This window comes from Pollicipes pollicipes, unplaced genomic scaffold (assembly GCF_011947565.3).
Source record: "Pollicipes pollicipes isolate AB1234 unplaced genomic scaffold, Ppol_2.1 Scaffold_4740;HRSCAF=5597_pilon_pilon_pilon, whole genome shotgun sequence".
Taxonomy (NCBI): Eukaryota; Metazoa; Arthropoda; class Thecostraca; order Pollicipedomorpha; family Pollicipedidae; genus Pollicipes; species Pollicipes pollicipes.
Window position 1 is genome coordinate 28,464,456 of NW_023596545.1, and position 26,304 is coordinate 28,490,759.

General features: G+C 48.2%; 1 protein-coding gene across 1 annotated transcript; it reads right to left on the reverse strand.

The window, feature by feature from the left end:
• Window positions 1-295: 295 nt before the first annotated feature.
• On the reverse strand, window positions 296-25,992 carry LOC119098161 (degenerin-like protein unc-105). Its single transcript, XM_037221091.1, has 8 exons — window positions 25,931-25,992; window positions 23,625-23,746; window positions 21,902-22,044; window positions 15,607-15,741; window positions 14,338-14,470; window positions 12,436-12,523; window positions 8,758-8,965; window positions 296-442 (listed from the first exon to the last, which is right to left on the reverse strand). The coding sequence occupies exons 1-8, from the start codon at window positions 25,990-25,992 to the stop codon at window positions 296-298; spliced, it is 1,038 nt and encodes a 345-aa protein (XP_037076986.1).
• Between the last annotated feature and the right edge of the window lie 312 nt (window positions 25,993-26,304).

Consider the following 26,304-nt stretch of genomic DNA (forward strand, 5'->3'; position numbering starts at 1 on the left):
ACCTGTCGAACAAATCCCAAAGATGCTTGCCCCTGTCCATCCAATTTAAAAATTAGACGTCGGAAAATGTATTAACTTAACAAAAATTGGAATGCCATCGAATCCTCTAATCTTAGCAAAGCAATTCTGGGGCTTCTTTGTCGTTCCCAGCAAATAATCGCCGTGGTATTTTTACATCTTGCAATTCCAGCTGGGCCACCACCCCGCGTGCCGGACAGGTGGCTCACCGCGCTACTGCCGACGATTTATATCTCGCCTGGCTCTGTTGACCCGCCCCGTCCACCGCCGTCCAAGATCACCAGACCGCGCTCCAGGTCAGGCCGACCGATGAACCCTGCCACGCCCCCCACGACCGCGTGACCCGCCGCGGCCGGCTCTCGCGTTGCACCGCCTCGGGTATGCTGGTCTCGAACAGCCGCCGGTAGACGGTGGCGTCAACGCACTTGGCGTGAGAGGCGCGCCGTCGCACTGACAGCACAGCGGTGATGCTGGCACGGCGTCTCCGGCCGTGGAGCGAGGCCTCGCGCCGGTCAAGATAGCAGTTTCGAGGTCGCATTGCTGGCGGGGCGCACGCGCCAGACGAAGGCGGACGTGTGTGGTCGGGTCCGCCAGCTACGGACGACATCGTCGCCGCCGGCGGACTCGTCGAGTCTGTAGAGGCTCGCGACCCGTACTCGATGTGTGTGGTAAAGTTTGCGGAACGCAGCATTACGTGCAAAGTCGGAAAGTCGTCTGATCTGGTAATGGTAGCGGGTCTCGCTCTTGCGTTATTTGAACGGCAGGGTATTTTCAAAACCTGACAATGATTCAAAAGCTAGGGGAAGCTCGCGTCTGTCTTCGACAGAAACGGAAATGCTGTCTGCGAGGCATTCGCAGCTCCGACGTCCTTGATCTCAAATGTCAATGTCGCCGTCAAACTTGGCAAGAATCAAACCGCGCATCACGCGTTTGGCAAACACCGGGCGTCGACACATGTGTCAGCCTCAGGACGGGGCCGTCTTCCTCGCTCAAAACGCACCACAGTTCGCCGATGCGAGGCGTCATCTCTCAAACCTCCAGTTCATGCTGCACTCAGGTGTGGACGTTTCGCTGGTCCGATGCGACTGACGCTTGGTATAACGCTCGCAGAGCTCTGCTTATTTGAGGTATATTCGAAGCAGCTGTCACGTGCCGCGGATGCTTCCACGGACACAGGACTCGACGTACTTTCGCCGTCAGCACGTCCACCACTGCAGCATCATGTCCCGACATTGGTGTATGCATTGCAAACGCCATGCGTATGCGGATGATTGCCATGCTGGAGGTGCATTTTAAATACCGCGTGGAAAAAATGCCCTGATTTGATACGAGCATGACGAGCAACACAAGCACACACTTTTCCTTTTGTTCGATGGCACGCCCTTTGGAGTTCTAGTGGATATGCCCCCATTGAACCATGCGGTGTAGTCTTCTGTAACGGCGAGCTGATGCGTTACACCAACATTTAAACACCGTATTGATGGCACCAGTTCAAAGTTTCAGATGCCATGACAACGTCGTCGTCGCCATTGATGTTTTACATCGCACTCAGCTACTGGGGCAAAATGACGTCGCCTGCCTCCCACCCTGGCGGGAATGGCTGTGACAACGTCTCTACCACGCTCCACCATACCCTTTAAGTGCCTCTGAACACAAACTGACGGGCGGCTGGTGCCAGTTGGAGGTTCCGCAGCTGGCGGTAGTCCGGCGGCGCGTGCCCGTTGCCGCCCAGCGATCGCCGCCAGCCGGGCCCTCGTCTGTCGGCGTTGGCCAGGCGACGAGCGAAGCTTTTGGCCTCTGTCGGCCCGGGCGACTATTTCGGGCCTTCACTGCGCCGCAGAATCTGCGACGCTCCAGACTCAGCACGGGACAGGGGTGGAGCGGTGGGGGTGTACCGGGGCTGGAACATGGTGAAGAAGGTGTGAACGAGGTCCGGCTGGTGTGGACGAGGTTCTTGTTGTGTCGTGTGTTAGCTCCGTTTCCACTGTTCTATGTTTATTTCGCAACAAACTGCACTCAACAAATATCGGTGATCTGTTCGTCGACACGCAGAGGTCATGTGCAAAAATCAGTCACGAAAAGTAAAGCGAGTCACTTGATATCACGTTCAAAGCATTGTCCCTTTATCATCAACATCACAAACATCATGCTTTTTGAATAACATAAACATAAACATTTTCCATCATAAACATTGTCCTTTCGAGTGTTCGAGATATTAGGGATTAACTGCATCCTGTGCCGGATTCGACCACACTACGAAGCTCATCTTTTGTCGGATTCACAAAACATGGCGTAGTACGATACACTGGAATTTATGATAAAACAGCGTTCTGTGGTGAGTATCAGACAAACAAGCAGCAAGTTGATGGGACTAATTAGGAGTTGTAAAGGAGTGTAAAGTTACGAAATATTGCTCTTTTGCTGGATGTCCGGACGGATTTTCATAGTATTCCTGTTCTAACATAAAAAATACGCACGCATAGGTAGGTGTGTATGACAATAAACCACAGTTTATAACAGTACATAAACATGCCTATGCTTTTTGGAACTAAAAGTTACATGAAATCACCATTGATAGATATGATGCACTTTTGTTCAGAAGCACATGAAAATGAACCGCATGAATAAGGTAAAACAAATCAATAAAATAAGGCACGAATCAATATGCGCCCACACACTTTGATCAAAGAGTATATATATATAAAAAGTGAGCATGTATATACACATATTTGTATATATAGGTTTATAGATATATATAGGTATATATATGCATACATATATATATATATATATATATATATATATATATATATATATATATATATATGCATGTATACATATATAGTGAACATGTAAATATTATTTATATGTTCACTTAAAAATGGTCATTTAAGAGTGCAACGTTTTCAGCTTTGGATAACTTCCAGTAAAGTATTTCCATCTCGCGCACATCATGCTTGACATCGCATGTCGGGGTTTAAGGCGATTCGCCAAGATGCAGGTGTCATCTTCATGCATATTCTTCGTAATTTAGCGTTGTGGATAGACCATTTATCCATTCTCAAAGCGAGACATAGTTCTTTATTTCATGTCAGCCATTGAAGCACTTGAAATCAGAGCATAAGACAAGAGCATGCAAGCAGGCAACATGCAACACCAACATACGTGCAGCAACAACACCAATGTGCGTGTACCATGCAACACAAATATACCCACTCGGAGGATTCCTCAAGTAGTGAAAACTAATGTTTGCATGGGGCTGTTTTTTAGTCAGGTACTCCAGCCCTGATGAGCCAGAATTGCCTGGCTGATTTGCAGCTTGCTATGGTTAGCCATGCAATAGGGAAAGTTTGGGGCCATCCAGCAGGGATTCGAACCCAAGTCTCTGGACAGCTGATCCGTTATATTTACCGTTTCACCATGGATGCCGAACAAATTCGCTGCATTTTTTCTGCTTTTGGCGCTGTTTATATTGCTGTTTGGCAGGTTCAGAAAGTTGTGCTAGCTGGGAATATTAAAGTTTACATGGGGTCGTTTTTATATTTGACCAGTATTCCAGATATTCGGGCTAGAGTTCTGGTGGATGGGCTCAAGCTTTCAAAATTAGCTGGCGAACGACATCGTCAAGATGTACAGCGACAAACAATGGCTCACCAAAGCTGGAGTAGCTCAATAAAAAAACAACCTAATGCCAGCGATGCGCCTATCGTTGAACAACAGCCAATGCAATAAGGCTTGGTAAAAGTGATAATAGCATAGCCCCACAGAATAAATCAATAACATAACATGCTGTTAGCGATGATATTCAACAAAGCAATTCACAACACTGCACGCTACTAGCTCCGAACGATTAGCCGAGCAGTTGTCCACGGCATGCTCATAATGTGTGTGATTTGTTCACATTGCTACTCTAAAATACTGTATATATATATATATATATATATATATATATATATATATATATACATCTGCACAATTCCGTAATGCTGAAAGTTTGCACATTTTCATCATATCGAGTTAAAAGGTTCCTCGTCCGGTGAGTTTGCACTGCGGGGAGACTGTCTGTTCTATCAGCCGCGTGTCGTACTGAAGAAGTTAAGCGAGTTGTTTGTTGTAGGTTGTTGACTGGTGTCATGTCTCTGATGAATAATGCTTTAAATGTGGTGAATCGTCCATGGTTTGTGTCATTCGCAGAGATGGTAGTGCTCATGACGAACACACTTCTGGTCAGTGGGGTGGGTTGTGTACGCGCATGTGCTTTCGGTGTCCCCTTCCGTAGGTGCATGGTTAGGCGCGGCGGTGGCTTGTAGTCAGGTCAATGTAGTTAACTTTGTGGGTCTTAAAATTCTTGGCACTGCATCCGATACAGGAAACTTCATAGGTCTGTCTCAGCTTATTTCGAGTTTGGTTAAGGTTTTGTTGATCACCGGGAAAGATGTGTTTGGGTTTCGTGCCATATCACACATCTTTAACTTTTTCGGCCTAACTACAACAGATCTCAGTCGACGCTTAGCCATGCACTTGCAGGAAGACGTACCGAAAGCACATGCGCACACACTACGCCACCACACTCACCAGAAATGCGTTAGTCATGAACACCACCACGCTAGCGCATACCACAGACCATAGGTGCCTCACCACACTTGAAATATTGTACATCAGAGGCATGACATCAAAGGCATGGCATCAATCACCAACATACAAAACAAACAACTCGGGCAGCTACCACTGTACGACTCGCGACTGATAGACAGATCCCCGTGATGCAAATGCACCGGACTAGTAAACTTTCGCTTCGTATATTGAAAGTGTGAAGGCTTCCAGTCATGCAGATATTAGCTCTAGGATTAGAACATGCAGCATGCAATTCATAATTTTTCCAGTTTCTCAAGCGTGTGTTGCGTAGAGATACGATTAGAGCGAACTTTTCGGTTTAAACTGTGCGTAGGTGCATGTTTAAAGTGTAATGACTTTCTTGAAAATGATTATCGAGCTGACTGAAACGTTCAAAAATGCAGGAGCTTCAACAATATTATGCATAGACACATCGAAAACAACGAACACACCATACGTAGCCCTAGTCGTAAACGCTGAGTGCGCTATGGTGTGCAGCAAACAATGCATAAGAGAAAACCTACCCCCGAAATGCTCCAGTTTACACACACACACCACCACCACCCACACACAGGGGATAGAGATAGAGATGAGAGAGAGAGGAGAGAGAGAGAGAGAAGAAGAGAGAGATAGAGAGAGAGAGAGTATATAAGAGAATGCAGAGAGAGAGAGAGAGAGAATGAGATATATAGATATAGGTAGATAGTATATAAGATATATCTATATAGTCATATATATATTATGATATATATATATATATATATATATATATATATACCTCTTTTGTTTAGTGAATGTAGACGACACATTCTCTTATCAGAGTGCTATCAAAAAGTTGACCTGGATACATTTGGTAAGCTTTCCTGCATTCTAGTTTTCCCGCAACAATTTTCTGTTTATCACTGAGAAACACACCGGTGTTAAGAACCCATTAGTTGCCTGATCCTTCGGAATCATTACGTATTCCATTTTCAAACGTAGACATGTACAAAATACAAGCGATGAAGACAAGATTGCGTGAAAATAAACAGGTATAATCAAATTAAGTGCGACCGTAAAAATGTACATTGTACCATCCAAACTTCAAAACATTTGCTCCCAAGGAAGAAATGGCATGCATACTCATGGCAACGGTCATATTTAAATGATGGCCAAGGAGTTCGCTTGCATGTTCCGTTCCAGACAAGATGTTTGGTAAAATATATGTTTATGTTTATATATATATATATATATATGTAAACATATATATACATCTATATATATATATATATATGTAAACATATATATATATATATATATATATATATATATATATATATATATAGATATACACATAAACGTAATCGTATAAACAACACGCAACTGGGCGGCCTGGTGTCTTTTGCACGAACCATAACCACCGACAGTTAAGACAACACTTCGCTTTCATTTTAATGCCATTAATTTTAACTCGTTCTGTAGCTTCATTAACTTGTTCTCAATGTTGAAGCTGTTTAAACTTATCCTGGCCCGTGTCGCTGGGACCGCGCCGAGCGTGAGACAAGCAGTGACTGCAACACCTGATCTTGTTGGTGACTATAATCTTCCGCTTTGCTGTCCCGACCGCTGCGACAGGAGAGAAGGGTGCTCAGCTGAAATCATGGGATGCTTACACCATACATGAAGCATAGCAACTATCGACTACCACATGACCTAGGTGACCTTTTTGTACAAGAGGTGGATTTTCAACATGAATTAATTGATCGCTGAAAACTTCGCGGTGGTTTACAGCAACGTGAAAGGGCTGTCTGTCGGGGCCATCGGCCGTTGTCTGTTGGCTATTATTTCAAGATGATCTGATTTGATATCTGATTTTCACCTATAAGTGAAAACAAGGAACATAGAAATAGACATATCGAAAGCATGTTGTTTTCCGAGTGCGTTATTAAAGGGTACGTTCCACATCCAAAGATATTGAAGCAAGTATCAAATGCGATTAAATAAGCCCATGTATAAGTATTGGTATACTTTTACGTGGAAAAGGCTGCTCTACACCAGGCAATTTCTCTGCTAAGCGAATGTGCTCCTCAGCATGGCACCGCCTGATTACATCCTCGTACCATGCACACGACCGACTGATAGCCCATAAGCGGCCGATTTATCTGGAAATCGTGCTCAACAGCGCCAGATATGAACGATTCGACAGTTATATTTTGTCTTGGCCTTGAGCACCGCAGAGCCAATGGGATGTCAGGATTTGAATACGTTATTATAGCGTCATGGATGCCTTGAAGTAGTCTCCTCGAAAAACTCTGCACATCTTCGCGAGCGTGTAACGCAGAAGCCACAAGGGTTTATGTCTTAGAACGGGCGGGGCTGTGAACTGCACCGAATGATCTTCAAGACGGCTATTTCAGTTCAACACCTCACACAAATGTGTGACACTCCCTTCAATAACTTTTAGCTACGAGTGAAGCCGCCGCCGAGATGACTACAACGTTAGGCACCAGAGACAATGAAATAACGTTGACCCATTTTGCAACCTTCCAATACATTAGCTTATTTAGTGTTTATGTACTCAAATGTCAAACAACACGATGGTACTCACCAGGATGTACTAATTTCGCGGGCGGCATAAACTCGGTGTTCTTTTGTTCGCTGTCTTCATAACGCCCGCAGAGGAAAAGGAGCGTGTTGAGCACCAAGAAGAAGAAGTACTCCAGTATTTCAATCACCAGGATCAACGCAATCCCCAGATACAGGGAAAGTGCGCCACCTAGACTACTGATGAGGGTTGAATACTGAAAGCAGATGAAATTACAGTGAACTGCGGCTGTCCTTTCAAGAGCCTGTCCACGGATCATACACCAAAGGACACTTAAGCTTCTTTCGATCTCATTGTGGGTAACGCTTTCAATAATTCGACCGATTCCAAACAGATGGCGTGGGCGTATGTGTTACATCAGCTCTACTCTAGGGCCCTACAGAGCAACTCGCCATAGCCGCACGTGAGTCCGTATCACGCGACATGCACACTGCTTGCGGTGTCAGCCAGAGCGTAACAAGCTGATATTGTGGCGGCCGGTCAAGTAAGTACCGGCCGCACCAGCTAGATAGCGCCACCTATGCCTGTCGTACAGATTGAGATTCGATGGAACTGAGGTTAAAATATGGACAACACCGCAGCCCTGGTGGTAACCGCAGCCGGCGGCGACCGCTGGCTAGCCTGAGACCCGCGTGAAGGCCAGCCCGGTAAGCCAGGCTACAAGCCGTGAACGAAAGCGTATATTGAAAAGCCCTCGGGTAATGGCCGAGCTTCACGCAGACTTTGGGCGGCAGAGGTGTCCTGGCATACCATTAGGAGTGATGCTGAGCAGATGGGCATTGAATAGTGATCATTATGCCAGTTATAGAAGGGAAAAGTATATTGGGACGCCGGAATAGTACCAACCACCTTTGCGTGCCCTGCATCTTGAGTTTTTCACGAATGGAAAGATTATGCAGTCGGTCTCGTCTAGTGTGTCAGTATGTGCATAGCGTTACAACCGGTTGCCTCCTCGGCCGTCACCAGGCGTTATGGGGTCTTGAGAATGACTGGATGATGCCTGGCTATCAGCCATGTATGCGTCACAGCCTGAACTCCTTCCTGAAAATGCTGAGCTACTAACCAGGATATTTGTTATTGAAAGTGCAGCTCTCTACCAACTTCGCTAATCGGAATACGTATGCAACCCTCCCGGTTAGCTTAGTTGGCAAAGCGCTTGACTCGCAGTCAGGAAAGCCCTGGTTCAAATCCCAGTAATTCCAAGCAGAGAGTTTGGGTTATGACACACCCATGTCTCTCTCTCTCTCTCTCTCTCTCTCTCTCTCTCTCTCTCTCTCTCTCTCTCTCTCTCTCTCTCTCTCTCTCTCTCTCTCTCATTTTAGTTTCGGTGCGATCGCTTTGCGTTTGAAAATCCCACCACACCGCAGCCTGTCGTGATTTTGGAGAAGCTCGGGACAATAACCAGACAGTGAGGAGCTACTTCGGGGTGCGGTAGCACGCGCAAAGCATCAACATCCTTGCCACCCACGTGACCGAATATTGAAGCAATTATGCAGCATCATGACCCCCAAATTCGAGCAATGGCCGCTGCCTGCACGCACCGTGTAGACTGGGCTCTCGGTGATGGAAGCACTGCTGATATCACGGTAGTAGACGTTCAACTTAGCAAACTGCTTTGCCCACTGTTCCTGATCGCCAACGCCCACGTCCTCATCGTCAGGTACGAAGTGATTCCCCTTGAGCAGCAAGACCAGGAAGTCGCCTTGGGGCCACGAGGCGACCGACAGCTGCGGCTGGTAGTCCATGTCCCTGGTGGCCGGGGCGTATGCAGCTGGGTGGTACTGTCTAAAGCACGCGCGGGCGTACCCCGCTGCAAAACAGTCTCATTGGGAACATATCAGGAGTGTTGTACAACATCAGCTGTGGGAGCAGCACGCCGCAAATTTAATGTACAGGTCACTAAATATCGGATATGCAATTTTTCCAACCAAAGGAAGGGTATTGCAGCAGAAAAACACATTTGATTTTGCGCAACTGTAGCCCGTACAAACTGGGGCCCGAAAGTTTACACATCCTTTAGAACTCGATGTTTGGAATGAAAGCATTAATAACATTTACATCTGCAGCGTAAGGATTTGAACGCCCTCATTCGTCGGGCTTCGCTCGTTCGGTGTGGTGAGTTATACCGACACCTCCGAACAGAGCACATTTGCTGTCAACAACGAGACCACCGAGATCGGGAATCGAGACACCTGGTCACCCGGAACCCGGCCCCTCCAACACTCAGCGCAGGATGTCACCACCGGCCGGTCTACCGGTATCTTCGCGCTTCGTGCCAGAAAGCTGGGACTCGGCCTCAGCCATGTCCAAGGAATTAGCGTCGCGTTCGTATTCGAAATCAGCGTCGAGCTCAGAACAGCGAATTCCAACAGCTTTCACCCCAGGTCAAATGTGTTGAGTTATTCACGCATCTGCAATCCCCTTTCTTTAAGTCACTAGTCTGACGTCTGCGGGTTAATGAAAGGTCGAAACTTGGGCACCCAGGCATTCCTTCGTTTATCTAAGAAACAAAACAAACTGGGCATCATATTGATATTTGTGATATCTACTTTTGTCACACCTACCGAAACTGGTACCATGATCAAAGGCCAAGGTCACATGAAACGAGATGTTTCATGTGCCAACCACACTATGCCAAGTCTTCGCTAATGAAGGAATTGCAGCAACAAGAACGTCATATTAATGTTCGTAATGTTCTCTTTCATCACAGCTGCAAAAATGCCTATCAAGGTTAAAGGCAAAGGTCACAAAGAGCGTGGTACCCTAGCAATTTATTCCTTTACCAACGAAATAAAAAAACAAGGTGCCAAAGTGGAGCTTGTGATGTCCGCTTTCGTTAAACCTGCAGCAACTAACTCTCAAGGTCAAACGCCGAGGCCACAAAAACCCGGTACCCTAGAAAAAACCCTAAAGCACCCTAGAAAAATAATTTTCAAGGTCAAAATCAAGGTCACACAAAACACCGCAGCCTGACCTGAATTTGCTTACTGAGGAAATGCCACAAAAGGGATGTCATATTAATGTTCGTGGTGTCTCCTTTCGGATTATGCTCAAGGTCAAAGATGAAGGTAACATAAAGCGCAATATACTGCCCCTTGTATATTTCGTAAGAAAATACAGTAAAAATCCTTGCACATTGATGCTTGAGATGCCAGCTTTCGTTGCACCTTCACTTTTTCTTTCAAAGTCGACATCACGTTCGTCACTATGATGCCCATTTTGTTATGTTTCTTTACTAAACAAATTAACGAGAAGGTACCGCTTTTATGTGACCTTGATCTTTGACCGTCAGGGACAGCTTCTCCGTGTGTGGCCAAATTGTACACAACAAGGATGGCTATTTCATTCTGTTTTTGCATTTCTTTGGAAAAAGAAATACCAGTGTACCGCATTTTGCGTTACGCACGCATTTCACCTTGAAAGTTGATTCTTAAAATATGACAAAAGCAGGCATCACAAGAATCAATGATACCCCATCCGTGATGCGACTTTATTGAACAAATAGATGCTAGGGTATCACCCTTTGAGCGACCTTGACCTTAAGAATTAGTGCAACAAAAGCTGATATAACGGGCATCAATATGATGGGTCTTTTGTTGCACTGCCTCACTAAATGAATAAATGGTAGAGCATTACGTTTCGTGACCTCTGACCGTAGACTTTTCATGTGTGACGAAAACAAACACTGTGGAGGCGCGCCGTGCTTGCGGATGAGTTCTGGAAGGGTCAAGGCAGGCGGGACACGCGACGCCGACAATAACCTTATCAACGTCCTCCTTGGCACAACAACGGGAGAGGATAGCCCTGATCCCTAGCCGGGGACCACGGGCGCGAGCTAGGCGATTCTTTTACAGCATTATTTCGTTATTTGGATATTTGGATCAGAGCCCTTTCGACAAGAAGTGATCATTTCGGGGCTATGGAATAAAGGAGAATGGGTAGCGGTGGGGCAGAACTGCGCCTGGGGGGCCAACCACCGAGCCTTCGCCCGCACAGGGACCTCTCTGCGGGGTGTGCGCTGGGCGCCCAGTTGGGGTCCCCTCCAGGGGCCCCTCGGTTCACGCGTGCCCGACGCATATTGCCTGCCCCGGACAAGCGAGGCTTCGCGAGGACACTCGATAAAGCAAGAAAGAGGAACAGAAGATCTGATGTTACAAGATGCTTTTTATTGGGTTTGAGGCGTTTCGGTTCACTTGGACCAATTCACGCCTTTACCAGGACTATTTCAAATCAAACTCAAATATGTGACTGAAAAAGTAAATGACATTGCTCAACTGACAACCCTTCACGGTGTTTGAAGGATATTAGCACGTCTAAGAAAATCGAAGACGAGATCAAGAAAATGTGGACAGTCATTGAATACATTCTAGTGTGCCGAGTCTAGCGTAGCCTTGACTATTGATCTAACAAGGACATTCTTGCAGATGTGACGAAACATCGAACATCAGGTGTGCGGACATCACGAGCATCAATATGACTCCTTGTGTTGCAATTTCTTAATGAACGAAGATATACCACGAAAATGCCATTTTTTCGTGACGTTGACCTTAAACCTTCAGAGTAAGCTTCTGTAGGCGTGACAAACGTCGACACCACGAGGGTCAATATAACACCCATTTTGTTTTATTCCTTAAATGATCTAAAGGATACCAGGGTATCCAAGTTATGACCTTTCATTGACCTGCCCTGGTCGAATAAAGCAGCTTACAGGAAAGAGGAATGCAGATGCGTGAATGCCAGGAAGTGTTGGACCTGGGAAGAAAGCTGCTGGAAATCAAAACTCGACACTGAACTCGAAATCCCACGCCGGCTGCCCTCCTTTCCCATGAGAGGATCATCTGTTCATCCGAAGTATGAACATGTTCATCTTTAGGATCACCTGTTTACCTGAGGATCATCTGTGGATTTCAAGCTCGCGATCGTGTCTTTCCCCGCTGTCCTCCTCCGTCCCTAGTTCACAGTCGGATTATCCCTTCCGGTCTAAATTCGAACTCCCTTCGGTCGCCCATGTGAACAGGGTGGGTGGGAGCAGGGCCACGACGCACGCCACGTCACGCCACGTGGCGTCACCTCTGGTCAGGCCGGACTCACGCGCACGGGACGGGGCAGACGCAGTCACGCCACGTGACGTCATGTCTGGTCAGCCCAGACTCACGCGCACGGGACGGAGCAGACGCAGTCACGCCACGTGACGCCACATCTGATCAGCCCAGACTCACGCGCACGGGACGGAGCAGACGCAGTCGCGACTCGCGTTGCCCCCGGCTATGTCGGCGATCACCGCTTCCGTACAGTTCGAGTCCTGCGCTGAAAACAGACAGCATATGTTGGGCAGAGAGGACAGGACATGGGCATCTGGCTGGGGACTGACTGCCAACCAGCTGTAGTCAAGCGGTCGGAGCCACGTGACAGTAAGCCTTAGGCGAACCGCACCAAGCCGCTCCAGTTTCGCCAGTACCGTTGGTGTTTTCCTCGTCTGTTGCTAATGCTTTTATCTGTCAGTGAAAGAGACGTGTCATCCGGCACGTATCCATCCTCAAGCAGGGTCCTACACAGGAGCGCAGACAGGGGGGGGGGGGTACAGAGGGCACGCACGCCCCCTTACGTCCCGAGGGACCCTCCTGGGGACCATCGATAAAGAGAGGGCCGAGATGAGCGTCCCAGGAGCTCGAAAGCCGGCCGAAGTTCGTATTCAGAGGCCCCGGCCTGCAGGGCAAGGCGCTCCAATGCCAGCCAGGGGGCCCTCTGCGCTGAGTGCGGTCCCCCTGAGTCGACCACCTACATGTTGGCCAGACGCCACAGGTACCGCACAGTCGGCTCCGTGACAGCACAGGCCTGAGGGCCCATTTCCCAAACAGGAACGGGTCTCAGCGTCTTTTAGGGCCCCATGGTATCTAACAGGGGGCCCTGTGTTGGCAAGGGGCTCCGAGTCGGCCAGAAGCGGTGTTTGAAGAGGCCTGAAGAGAGCGTAGAGGGCACAACGGGACCGACGATCAAGGGCCCAACTGGAGGGTCTAAGGGTAAGAACGACTGGCCAGAGTCTTATTCAGGGACCCCGGCTCGCGGGAGCGTGCCCTCAGAATGAAAACCAGTCGAAAAACCAGTAAATGACAGTCAAAGACCCCTTTGCACTGGTCTGATATCGTGCCCATACGTTGTCCAGATACCGACAGAATAGCAAAGTTGTCTCTGCGTCGGTACGGGGCTGAGGGCCCATTTCCCAACAGAGATAAAACCGATTTACATTGGTAGGGGCCCTTGCATCTATGAGGGGTCCACAGCGCCTAATGGCGCTGGCAAGGGGCCCCGAGTCAACCAAGGGCAGTGTTTGATGAGGCCCAACGAGGGTCCCAGGTTTAACGTAAGGTTTAATGAGGGGCCAAGGTTTTTGTTCAACGCCTTATTTCTTCAGTTTATCGCCTTCGAAATTCAAACAAAACAAATCTCGCGGTAGCTTCTGGCTTCCGCTTCAGGTAAAGAATGTAAAAATGATAACAAAACAAGAAGTGACATTCATTAACAATAGACCTGGAGGTTTTTCTTTCTTTCAGGAGGGGGGCTTTTGGCATCAAGGGGCTCTCAGTCAACCCTGATCACTTTCCTGCCTGCCAAGGCTCTGGTTGCGCCGCTGGCTCCGCATCCTCAATGACATGCATCGCAGGCTGCCCGTGATTCATCTTTGGAGCAATTTTCACACGTAACGCGTTTCTGGCTTTCCAGACTTCCACTCCATGGACCAATTAGATGTGAATAAGCACATCCGTCCATGCGCGGATCAGCGTCAAAAGCCAATGAGGCAAACACGTAAGTAGTGTAAATGATCGTCCCAGTAATAAGGTATTCCCGCATTGAGTGCACCCCACTAGGATATCGAATGAGGGTGCGGATAACAGAATTGCGCTCTTATTAGACATTTCACGTCCATACCAGCGATGACCAGAGCGACACCAGAAATCCTTGGAGCTAACGATTACCAGGCGCAACGGACACCAGGGTGGACGGAACGTGGCGTTCAATGCAGCAAGCGGACGCCCATGGCCTAAGAGCCAGCGGCTGATGGATCGGAGCGAGCCCGGCTGGCACCAGCCGCGGCCCTTGAGGAGCCGCGGACCGTCACTCACAGTTGTAGGTGAGGAGGCAAGGCTGACCGACAGCCTGTAGCCGGCCGTGGACGGCATACTGCATCGGGTACAAGACGTGGTAGCAGCCGCACGCACGCACGATACGCAGCTGCAGGCAGTGCCGGTGGCACTCCTGCCGGGGAACACGCGCGCGCGTTCAGTCGGTCCACTCGCGGGGCCGGGACACGGGGCCACCGCTTCCTCAACAGCTGAAGGTGGGCTGCAGCCTCTCATCCCTCACTCGGTCCACTACATGACCAACACCGCTGCGTGTAATGAGCGCATGCACTCTGCATCAGCGGAAAAACCCAGCTTGTGAGAAAAAGGAGGCCATAAGCTACCCTTAGGCCCATACCTGAATACCTGATTGCGACAAAAATGGTTGAGAACAAATGTTGGCATCATCTCCAGCTGAAGAGCTCCCAAACACGTACAAATTCCAAGCAATAAACGTCACATCATTCATTTTCAGTAGCACGCATTAATCCCGTCACCCGCACCAAATTAAGAGAAAATTATCCATGGTTTCTTATCTCACAGCTCGCTGCTTTGTTTATGGTCGCCAGATGGCGGTTTTCCTAAGCCAAAAACCTGGCTTAGATGCATCGACTTGAATGCAGCTACAGTGCATGTCGAAGACTTTACAAGCTGGCTCATCCTTGAGCACCTCTTTACCAATCAGAAGTTCCCCATCCCGTCGTCCTTGTTGCATCCACACGTCCGTAACATTATCAATTTGCTGCCGTAGTCACCAACTTTATCCTGACGAGCTCTCACCATTCCTTTGTGATAACCACAACGGTAACAACACATGCTGCGAAAACGTCCGCATATCGCAGGCATCCACAAACGAAGTCGGTGATCGCTTCCGGCGGAGAGGGTGAGGCGCTCTCCGGTGAAGCTGGTGGCACCTGTGGTAACTCGGTGATCGCTACTCACGCAAAGGGTCAGACGTTTTCCAGTGAAGCTGGTGGCACCTGTGGTAGCTCGGTGATCGCTACTCACGCAAAGGGTCAGACGTTTTCCAGTGAAGCTGGTGGCACCTGTGGTGACTCGGTGATCGCTACTCACGCAAAGGGTCAGACGTTTTCCAGTGAAGCTGGTCGCACCTGTGGTAACTCGGCGATCGCTACTTACGGAGAGGGTGAGGCGCTCTCCGGTGAAGCTGGTGGCACCTGTGGTAACTCAGTGGTCGCTGCTTACGGAGAGGGTGAGGCGTTCTCCGGTGAAGCTGGTGGCACCTGTGGTAACTCAGTGGTCGCTGCTTACGGAGAGGGTGAAGCGTTCTCCGGTGAGGCTGGTGGCACCTGTGGTAGCATCAACGTAGGCGGGCTCCACCCCGACCTGCGACCACGTGCGGAAGCAGTTGGACTGGTAGGGATACTCCTGTCGAGTGATCCGCGTCTGCCGACAGAGGCAATGCGCTTTTCTGGCTCGGCCTCAGCTTCTTCGGTGATTAATCAGCTTCCAGGTGACGAATAGGGCTATGAATGCTCGCGTGGGAGTGTTTGAAACAAAGTACAAACACATGCATAACAGTGACATATCGATGAATAGAATGCCACCAACAGTGACGAGTGAGGTTCGTAGAAGACAAACCAAGCTTACACATAGGTTCTTAGGTTAGCAGTGAGAAACATGTTAAGGTCTATCAGCTCCCCTCCAGCACGTGCGGACGCCAGGTCAGACCTGGATCTAACCTCGTGGCTGGAGGAATTCAAACGCGCGAAGGCCAGGTAGCGCCTGAGTTTCTGCGACAGCAGTGTGACCCGTCGCTATTAGGAGTGGCACACACATGCTACACCGAAAATAAATACGTTAATCGGTCCAAACTTGCAATACCAGCGCTGCTGGCTCAGCAGATTACGGGCTGCCCTGACTTGAGAGGACAGTGGCGCAGGCAGGGGGCAAAAGAAGCACGCCCCCCTCAAGTTCCACTTTTAGGGGCCGAAGGGTTCAACTGGCTGGCCGGAAGTCACATAAAGGGAGCCCGCAGGGCCGGGCGTTCACATACCAGTCAGAGCAGTGGTGTCGATTTTTGTAAATGATTTCGGGTGGGGAGGCAAACTAGAGGCCCGTCAACGTACCCACATTTTTCTCAACCGATTTGGTCCCTTTATTTTGATGAAAAGTAAGTTATAATTTGATGTTTTATGTAATTTAAAAATCAAGTTTCATTTGAGCAGTACGGTAGACGTGCATAGTCCGGGGACAGATCTAGAGTAGAGAGAGGGAGGGAAAGGGCAATGAAAAACACACACCTTTCAATCCAAAAGTAAAAGTACCCCTCTAGGGACCGCCAAGGGCGCCGAAGACACTCTTTTACGGGGGGGGGGGGGGGGGCAGGGGCGGCGGCACGTAGTTTTGGTTGTGAGGGCCGGGGACCGGGTCAGTTGTAAAAAACGTGGGTCATTTCCGTGCTGCGGAGCTTTTCAGTTTAAACTCTTATGCATTTACGCGTCTTACCCTTACCCTGATTCGCCGTCTGTCACAACGCGAACTGATGGGGGGGGGGGGGGGGGTCGATGCGACCCCACTGACGTTTCCAAACTAATGAGGGCAGAGCTTAGCAGAAAATACCGGCGGACTGCTGCCACCAAGATCCCGCGAGTAATGCTAGCCTTTATATTGCTTGGTTAATATTTTACCCCATTATGCCAGCTCAAAAGGTCAAATGTTGATAACACCGCACTTTTCAGCTTTGTACCATCATACCTACCAGACTATGCGTTGCGGCAACACGCAACCTGATTAGGTGTGCTTCTTGTTCAGTTCTGGGTTCTAAAGTGCACCTTTCGGCGTACTTTGAGCATATGTTTACGATATATGGCTTTGTAGTGTAACAATGTAGTGTAACAATGTCGGCGCGCCGCTCGCGTTCCGAGACACCGTGGCTGCCGCCCGTTGTTCGCGCCGGTCGTAGATCGCCGTGCAGTGTTCCTAAAAACCCGCCGCTGCTCCGAAACCTGGCCAGCCAGGAACACGTTTTAGGTCTCAAAACTCGTGCAAGTGTAGAAATTTTGTCTGAATTTGGCGTCGTACCAAATTTTTCATTCGCCTTTGATGTATGGTGGATACATGAAATACATGAAACGTGCTGTAAAAATTGTGGTGAGGCTCACCGTTGTGCCTGTGGTGTGGAAAATGCGTGTCCCATTAATAAGACGACCACAGACCTACTTGTCGTTTAATTATTGCCGCAAAACTGAGGTGCGCGTTATGTTCCGTTGAATAGATGTATGCCATATTATGTAAGCTAATTAAGTTGCATGAGCGTTATACTCTGTCGCCATAACACAGTGTGAGTGCCCAGCCTACAAAATAAGATTGACTGAAATGCGTAGGATTGCGTATCATTAAATTATATGTCATATAATGTCATATAGTGTCATATTATGACATTATGTGATGTCATGTCATATTATGTCATATTATGTCATATTATGTCATATTATGTCATATTATGTCATATTATGTCATATTATGACATTATCATCTGCCGCACACGGCGAAGCATTTCTCCCTTGCAATCTGAAAGTCTGATGCAATCCGAGGTCATTGAATTCCCCGCAATGGCAAAAGAACACAGCTAAAAATAAAACACACTGACCACTGGATTTCAGATGAAGCTCAGACCTTGTCCTTATATGGCACCGAAAAGCGTACTAAATGTCAAAAACAACATTACTGTCTCTATTAACACGCGCTCGGGTGGAGGTCACTGGCCCCAACCCCCGAAGTTTTTTTGAGAATGAGTTTTGTACGATGCGGTGTAACCTCGCTAAACTTTGCCTAGCTGCAGGTAATTGAATAGCCGATCTTTTACTTAAAATCAGATTTACCTTGTGAGGTCAGTGACCTGTGATAGGTCAAAGTCAGACCGCGGCTGTCAGCCGTGGCCTATCAGGGTAATCGTTCAATCTGATACGACAGTGGAGTGTTAGACGTAGCCATGCATTTTGGAAATAGTTTCTTAGGCAATAAAACAACTGAATTTATAACTGCAACAAATCATATTGACCTAATATCGGGTATGAAGGTCGGACCGAGGTCAAACAAGCCTGCTTTTCTACTCGAGAGCTTGCTTTAAGTGATAGCTTTTGTTGCTCTTGTCAAATTTATTAATAGCAGGAACCGTAACGGACATGCTCCATGAACTTCTTAAAGGTCAGGGTAGGTCACTGACCTCAAATTACCTAGATCAACATTTGGTTTTTGGATCATACCGCCTGCCGTACTCGCTGCCACTCATTCAAAACAGCAACATGGAATCATCTCATAGGTTTTTGGTCGTTTTGACCTTACAAGTGTTAAAAAAGGTTTCTGACCTTAACAAAAACTAGTGATAATTTACTTAGAACAGATACCTAGGTTCAAGGTGGTTGCATGAGAAGGTCGGGGTGCGCTTAAGACACTAATTTGAAGTTCGACCTTATTTGGCCTTATCTAACCCCAAGGTCATGACAAAGGAACCTGAAATTTTGACGAGAGGGATTTCACATGCAGGGTAATCCATCCGGTGAATCAGGTGTGTCTAGATTTCCATGTTTTGAAGATCTCAGCTGAACTGGGCTTACAATCTGAACTAACGACGCCCTGCCAAAAAAAGATGTCTGATTTTGTTTTGTCAGGAAACTTTGCATCAAAGCAACTCGGGTCTCAACTTCGAGTGAAACAACGTTAGGTACGTACCCCGCCATGGGTATGGGACAAAATATCGTTTGGCAGTGTCATGGTATATCGTGGTCAGAGTCAACAAGACGAGTGAATCAATGGCGTCAATATCATGGTTGGGTTGTGGGGAGAAAAACGTCTGGGCTTAAAGTTGACAGATAAAACAAAAAATCGCCAAATAGAAAATTTTACACCCGGTAATGATAAAGTTATCTCCCACTGACGAAAATAATTTTGAGGTCGCGGGGTCGAGAAAGGATTAAAGAAGATTTTTTGTGTGATGACGAACTTTTTCCTACGCTTTTGTAAATATTCCAACCAAAAATATTGAGGAGGCAAGCCAACATGGGGAGTGGCAACTCAACATTAGACGGGCCAGGGCCTTCACAAAAATAGAAATGGACACCCGTGGGTCAGAGAGGCCTTTCCGCTGATTGCCCCCCCCCCCCCCCCTCCTCCTTGAGTCGACGAAGGTCCTATGTCGCTCAGGCAACACCAGTACCGAACAGTCGGCTCCGTGTCGGCGTAGGCCCGCGGGCCCATTTGCCAAGCGGAGACGAGGGGCCGGGGCCCGCGACTTACATTGATGGGACCCCCAAGCCAACGAGGAGTCCCCTGTGCCAGCCAGGGGCCAACAATGCCGAACAGGAGCTCATTGTTGATAAACGGCCCAAGTTGACCAGGGGTAGCTTTCGAGGCACCTGAAAGTGGCCCCTTGCCCCCCCCCCCCCTTCCCCCTCCCGGAACCGACATTCAATGGTTTGATTGGATGGCCGAAGAGCCGGACGGAACTGGCGGAAGGACACGTTAAGGGCCCCGGCCTGCAGGACCTTACCCTAAAATGTCAGTCAGAAAGCCCCTTGCACGGATTGAGAAGCCTGGGACAATGCGGGGCTTATTTCGGCCAGAAACTACGTGCACCGAACAGTTGGCTCCGTATTAGTGTGAGCCTTGTAGTGCATTCCAAATGAGCCGAGTGGCCCCGAATCGGCCAGGGGTCAAGTTCAAGAAAACCCGAAGGTGGCTCAAAAAGGGGCTCGAAGACAGGGGCGCAGTCAGAACCTTGGTAAGAGGGGGGCACAGGGTTGATAAACGGTTACCTGATGGTAAAAGCTCCCCACACCCTATCCAGCAACAAAAGTCAGCAGATTTTGCTCACTTGATTTGGAACGGTCATGATTCTCGTCGTTTTATTTTCATTTTTCACTTCGTTAGCAGGAACAGAAGCCAAAGAAGCGACCGGCAGAAGCAATTCTGTTTGTAGTCTGATGGAAGACTGCATGAAATAAGCCTGTATAACTAACTGCATGGAACTATATAACTGTATGAAATAAACCTCCGGCGCTACACATTTTACAACTGTTGTTTACAACAACATTTACAAGTGGTCTCTTTGTAAACCGATATAAGTCAGAGCCAGAGGCTTTACCAGAATTTGTTCTGGGATGTATAAAGATAATAAGGATTTTGTGAACTTTGATTGACTTTGATTTGATTTGATTTGATTGATGATTGACTTTGATTGAGGTAGAATATCCATTTTTCGTGTTGCTTCGTTGTTGATCTATTCAGAAGACAAGTTTAAAATGACGGCACCGAAAGTGTGCTAAGGTACAATCTTTTGACAGTGCGAATGGATTTTGAACGACTTTCTGAAGCATTATTTCACGACGGTCGTTCCCGCGCGCGGCGCCCGCCGCCCGATGTTACCTGCAGCAGTAAACGCTCTGGTTTTACGAAAATTGCAACCTCGCCTATAGCTGTCTTACTTCTTACTTGCGAGCGCGAAATGTCAAAAGTTTGCGTGTAATATGTTTTACGAGTCGATATTGCAAAAGAAAATAAAGCCTGGGGTAAACATGGAATTCCTTTTATGGAAGCGTTTGCCTCATTTGTTTACCCCATTTAGATCCCCCTTTGGTACACACGTGAGACCCCTTACCTTTTACGGGCAAGGGGCCCGTGTGTAGAACACAAGAGGAACATTATCGTTCGCGGCCAGCGGCTGAAGAGGTACTCAGTCCAAGCGCGTGGAGCCTACCGGCTGTCGTTCTGACGACGCGAGTGCGGGGTTTCGTGGTCAATCCGGTGGCACTTAGAGGGTTGCATCATACATTGGCCCTTCCCTGGAATGGGAGGCCTTCGAACCGGGCTGTTGGCACCAGATCGATGCAGGAGCATTCATTGGCGCAACAAGACACCTTATCGCCGCATGCGGTCTAATAATTGGCAGCGATACTCCGGCTTGGCTTAACGGACCTGAAGCTGAAATAAGGTGGATGACCCCCCCCCCCCCCCCCCCCGCTCCGTGCTATAGGCCCTGACGGACACAGGGTCGTTCTATTGTTTCGTTACGAGCTCGTCGTAAGTTCTCACATCTCACTTCATGGTAGGAGGGACCCAACCAACGCAAGAGGCCCTCTGTCTGACGTAAGTCTTTGACTCTATTTCGATCTGCAATCTACGTTCACGGGCCATCAATATGTCTGCGGAAACCAGCAAAAAACTGGTGAAACCTCCAGTTCTAGCGGTTAAGAAAAAGTCTTACGCACCGTTGTCAAAGGAAAAATGCTGCGCGCGTTTAACCATGTTATCATGAAGCTCACGCGCCAGAGAGAGAAAGAGAGAGAGAGAGAGAGAGAGAGAGAGAGAGAGAGAGGAGAGAGAGAGAGAGAGAGAAGAGAGAGAGAGAGAGAGAGAGAGAGAGAGGAGAGAGAGAGAGAGAGAGAGAGAGGAGAGAGAGAGAGAGAGAGAGAGAGAGAGAGAGAGAGGAGAGAGAGAGAGAGAGAGAGAGAGAGAGAGAGAAGGAGAGAGAGAGAGAGAGAGAGAGAGAGAGAGAGAAGAGAGAGAGAGAGAGAGACGTCACCTCTTTCAGTGATATGGAGCTGACGCTTGCCGGTCCAATGTCCATGCCCGCCTCGTCCACGAGCGGGAATACGTCATTGCCGTGGATCGTGACACGCGCGCCCAGTGTCTGCGCCACGGTGGACTGCATGTAATGCTGCGGCTCCAGGTGCATCACCAACGTCAGACCTGCGTGGCACGTGACGATCAGAGGCTGCACATCACCGCTAACAAGGTGCACACTACCTGAGGCTTGATGCCGACAACATTTACAACGGCTGCTCCGTGACGCTATTTGGGATCAGAACTTAAGATTGTCTTGCGGCCGTTGGGTCATAAGGCCGACGGGCGCCTAACACTCGCAACTGCCAGATGATATGGTGAAGTGACGTGCGCCCGCCTCGCCGAAAACAGAACGCTTCCTTACATTGTACGAGGCCATCTGCGCGAGGACGTGTTGGAAAATTGCGTGGCTTGTCGCCTGCACGAAAAACTTGAAGGGAATGTTCCACATTTGTATGGGGTTTTGAACTGAACTCCAGAGCTTCAAGATCATTCAGTGAAGTTCACAGTCTGCCCTCCTAAGACCTAAAGCCCTCTGGTTTCTAAGCTACACGCCCACGAAGATGCGTAGACTAGCTCGTACAGACCATTTCAAGGCCGTTCAGGCATACATGACGTCATAATACGTCATTCAAATCTTGCCACCTTATTCGCCACGCTACGTTGAAGACCAATGCGAATATAACCGGCAAGTCGTTTATATCTGGCGTTTATTAGCACGATTTACAAATATGAAGAATGTCAGTTGGCTCTCAATCAAAGTTGTGCAGACTATGTAAGCTGTAATTACACATCACGTGTTGTGCTTCATAATGCAAGAAGTTGGAAAGTGGTCCTAGTTATCAAAGAAATAAACCATGCCATCGAACTACGCAATAACAACGCCATAGCGGAAAGTTTGTTGTGCAAAGCAGTCTTTTCCACTTAAAAGTATGCACACAGTTATATAAGTAAACTCATTTCATGACATGCGATGCTGGCTTTAAGATCTCCAAATGCAGGACACTCACATTAAAATAATAAAAAATTACCCAAGAGTCCTCACAAGATTTTCACAATGTTACTGCGAAATATTTACATGGGTTGGTGTCAAAACGATCGTACTTTTTGAAGTTGCTCACCTTAGGCCCTTTCTCGCTCGTGTTCTGACTGGCTGCAAAACATTACATTACGCATTGCTGCCTGCTGGATTTCCTGATCAGAGGCCGGTAACGTCATCTACACTACTTGTAAGCCTTTATGGTGATATTATACTGATATGGCGGTATCCTTTTTGTATACTGGGTGTTTTTTAGACGTCTTGGTTTAGTCTTCTTCAGTATGCTCAAATGCACACGTACAATATGTTTTGTTATATACTTACTCTCACTCGTGACTTTGGCCCTAGCCTGGTACATCTAGTTTTGATAATAGAACCAAGATTCGCTCGGCTGCAGTAATTGCTAGCATAAGCACTTTGCACTCCCTGCCGAAAAACCAAGAACAGGAGCAGGAGAAAGGCCTTGGAGACCTGTATTAATTTTTGAAGTACTGCGGTACGCGCGTAACTTCCTCATACAGAACGCAATGCCAGCACGATGTAATATGCCATATTGACCACATATTGACCATGCAGCTCTCAATACGGCACAGGAATATAAACCCCGCTTCTCAACTCCGAGCGTTGTTGGCGAAGGACCCATCAGTGTGTCAGACAGTGGACCTACCGTAGTTAGCTCCTGTTAGAGATGAGTGCACCAGGTCGTCCGAAGCAGCTGAATTGCGGGACAAGTTGCTGTTAAAGACGTAGCAATTGCCGTACGTCGGTGTGTTGATCTTCTTGAAGAATCTGGCGCAAGACCGGTAGCCATTTTAGATACTGTGAGGAACACTCGTTTTTTAAAGCGTTAGGTTATTTATGGAATGCTGCGTAGCTGAATTGTAGCGAAAAACATCGAACAGAGCGCCCGCAATGGGCGTATGGGTAGCGTTCAGGTATATTCGCGCTGAGCTATGTCCGTGGTGACTGTGTCGCTGAGATCTTGAAAAAGCCTCCCTGCTCTTTTGTCCAAACAAGACGGTAACTACAGGGTTTCCACGTAAACCGCAACTTTGTCTGCCGTGAGTCCAACACAGGACTTCTCTCGCTGCCTACACGTGGCGTTCAGCAGCTGGCCCGTGAGCAAACAACAAACAATTAACTAAGAAGAGTCTGCCTTAATGATCTTCCCCTCGGTTTGTCTCGTCCATGCCATGCTTAACTTAAGTATATCAAGCTGAAGTGGATGGATATATTTATGATACATGTGTGTATGTATGCACACACATACACACAGACACACACACACACACACACACACACAATATATATATATATATATATATATATATATATATATATATATATAGATATAGGTAAGGCATCAGCTGCTCATTAGCGGATAGGCCATTTTAAAAAAGGTACTCTTAGCTAGCACATTTGCGAAACAATGAAAACAGAAATCGATCAGTTGAAAATCGCATCTTATAGCCGTAGAGGGCGCGCTCTCTTTGTGGTGACAGAAGTGATCTGAAGGTTCTGTTTAATACAGAAGTGGTCTTAAGTGCAGATGAGAGAGAATGAGAGAGAGAGAGAAGGAGAGAGAGAGAAGAGAGAGAGAGAGAGAGAGAGGAGAGAGAGAGCGAAGAGAGAGAGAGAGAGGGAGAGAGCGAGAGGGAGAGAGAGAGAGTGTATGTGTGTGTGTGTGTGTGTGTGTGTGTGTGTGTGGTGTGTGTGTGTGTGTGTGTGTGTGTGTGTGTGTGTGTGTGGTGTGTGTGTGTGTGTGTGTGTGTGTGTGTGTGTGTGTGTGTGTGTGTGTGTGTGTGTGTGTGTGTGTGTGTGTGTGTGTGTGTGTGTGTGTGTGTGTGTGTGTGTGTGTGTGTGTGTATTACATATGTATGTATGCATGCGCATATATACGCATGTGTATACATGCGCACACACACACACACACATATACATATATATATATATATATATATATATATATATATATATATATGCATACATGTATGCATGTATTGACCTCGTGTGGTAATCCACTGTTATAGTGGCTATCAATTCGCTGGTCACATTTGATGGACTACATTTAGTCATCATGCAGTACACGCCCACCTAGGGTAAGCTCTCCACACGCTTCCTGGAGCGATCTGTTCCGGCGGTCGATCCAGCAAATGCTGAACAGCGCGCGCGAGCGACTGCAATAAGCAGGCATTCGCGCGCCGCCGGCGCCGCAGGTGCTCTGCCCGACAAGCACCGACCTCCAGCTTCTCTCCTCGAGCGGGGTAGGTGAAGCACATGCCGCCGCCTCGTGCGCCGCAGCCGGATAGGGCCACTCGCTGGGAGGATTGGCGCAAGGGGGTCTGGTGCACTGTATACCGGGACCTTATGCGCCGCGCACAGTGAGCAGGTGGTCGCAAGTTGCTGTGCAGCCAGCTCGCCGAGCCTTGCTCGCGTATAACGCAGGCCGCAGGTGCGTGGTCGAAGTTACGACGCCCACACATAACACAAGCCACGACGCCAAAGACTTGTGTCCTTTTTTGGTGCCATGATCATAAATCAAACGCAATATCTGACGTGTCAGAGGACGAGAGGGGTGACCAGCGTGGTAGTGCTGCAATTAAGCATTGTTCAGAAGATCGTTTCTTCTTCCTGTGGTAAGCACCTGAATAGGTTCTGCATACTGCACGACAAAACCACGCCGCAAGACCGGTATCGTCGTGGCCGTGACCGTGGGGTAGTTATGTCTTTCGGACAAAACTACACTACACCGATCGCAAAAATGCCGAACATCAGGGGCCCCAAGACCGACCCCTGAAATACGCCCATGGTATTGTCCAGTTGATGTGAGGTCTATGCGCCTGGTAGTATAACGCTCAACGTATGCTCCCGTAGGTTACACTTGAACTAGGCGGCATCGACGGCACGTAGATTTAGGTTTGGCAGCATGCTATGACTAATGACGTCAAACATTATACCAAATCAATCACGTACAGCATTGACGGCTCCTCGCTACCGGCGGCGTTGTAAATGTGATCGGTGAACAATGTCGGCATAGTTTCCACAGAGTGATGGCTGAGGGAAACAAGATGGCTATGGAAGGGACAATGGTAGCCGCCTCCATGATCACCCGTCCTACCTTTTTGAAGATGACAGACGTGATATGGACCGTATCCCTGTCCCTGTGAGTCTGTGAGGTCACCGGATTTGTAGACTGGGTGGATAATGGCGTGTTGCCATGCCAGAAAAGTTCTGAGCAATTAAGGGAGGAATTGATGATGTGCTAAATGCTGTCACCGACAGCAGGGAAATTGTCCGTCAGTAAACGGACGCTGACGCCGTCCACTTCGCATGCCGCCGAGCTGCGT

Excerpts from the sequence above, each read along its gene's own strand:
- LOC119098161 (XM_037221091.1), bottom strand. The coding sequence starts at position 25,992 with ATGCCGACATTGTTCACCGATCACATTTACAACGCCGCCGGTAGCGAG. Across the intron at positions 22,045-23,624 it reads TCTAACAGGAGCTAACTACG|GTCTGACGTTGGTGATGCAC; the intron begins GTAGGTCCACTG and ends CGTGCCACGCAG. Across the intron at positions 8,966-12,435 it reads GTCTGCTCCGTCCCGTGCGC|GGACATGGACTACCAGCCGC; the intron begins GTGAGTCTGGGC and ends CCCGGCCACCAG.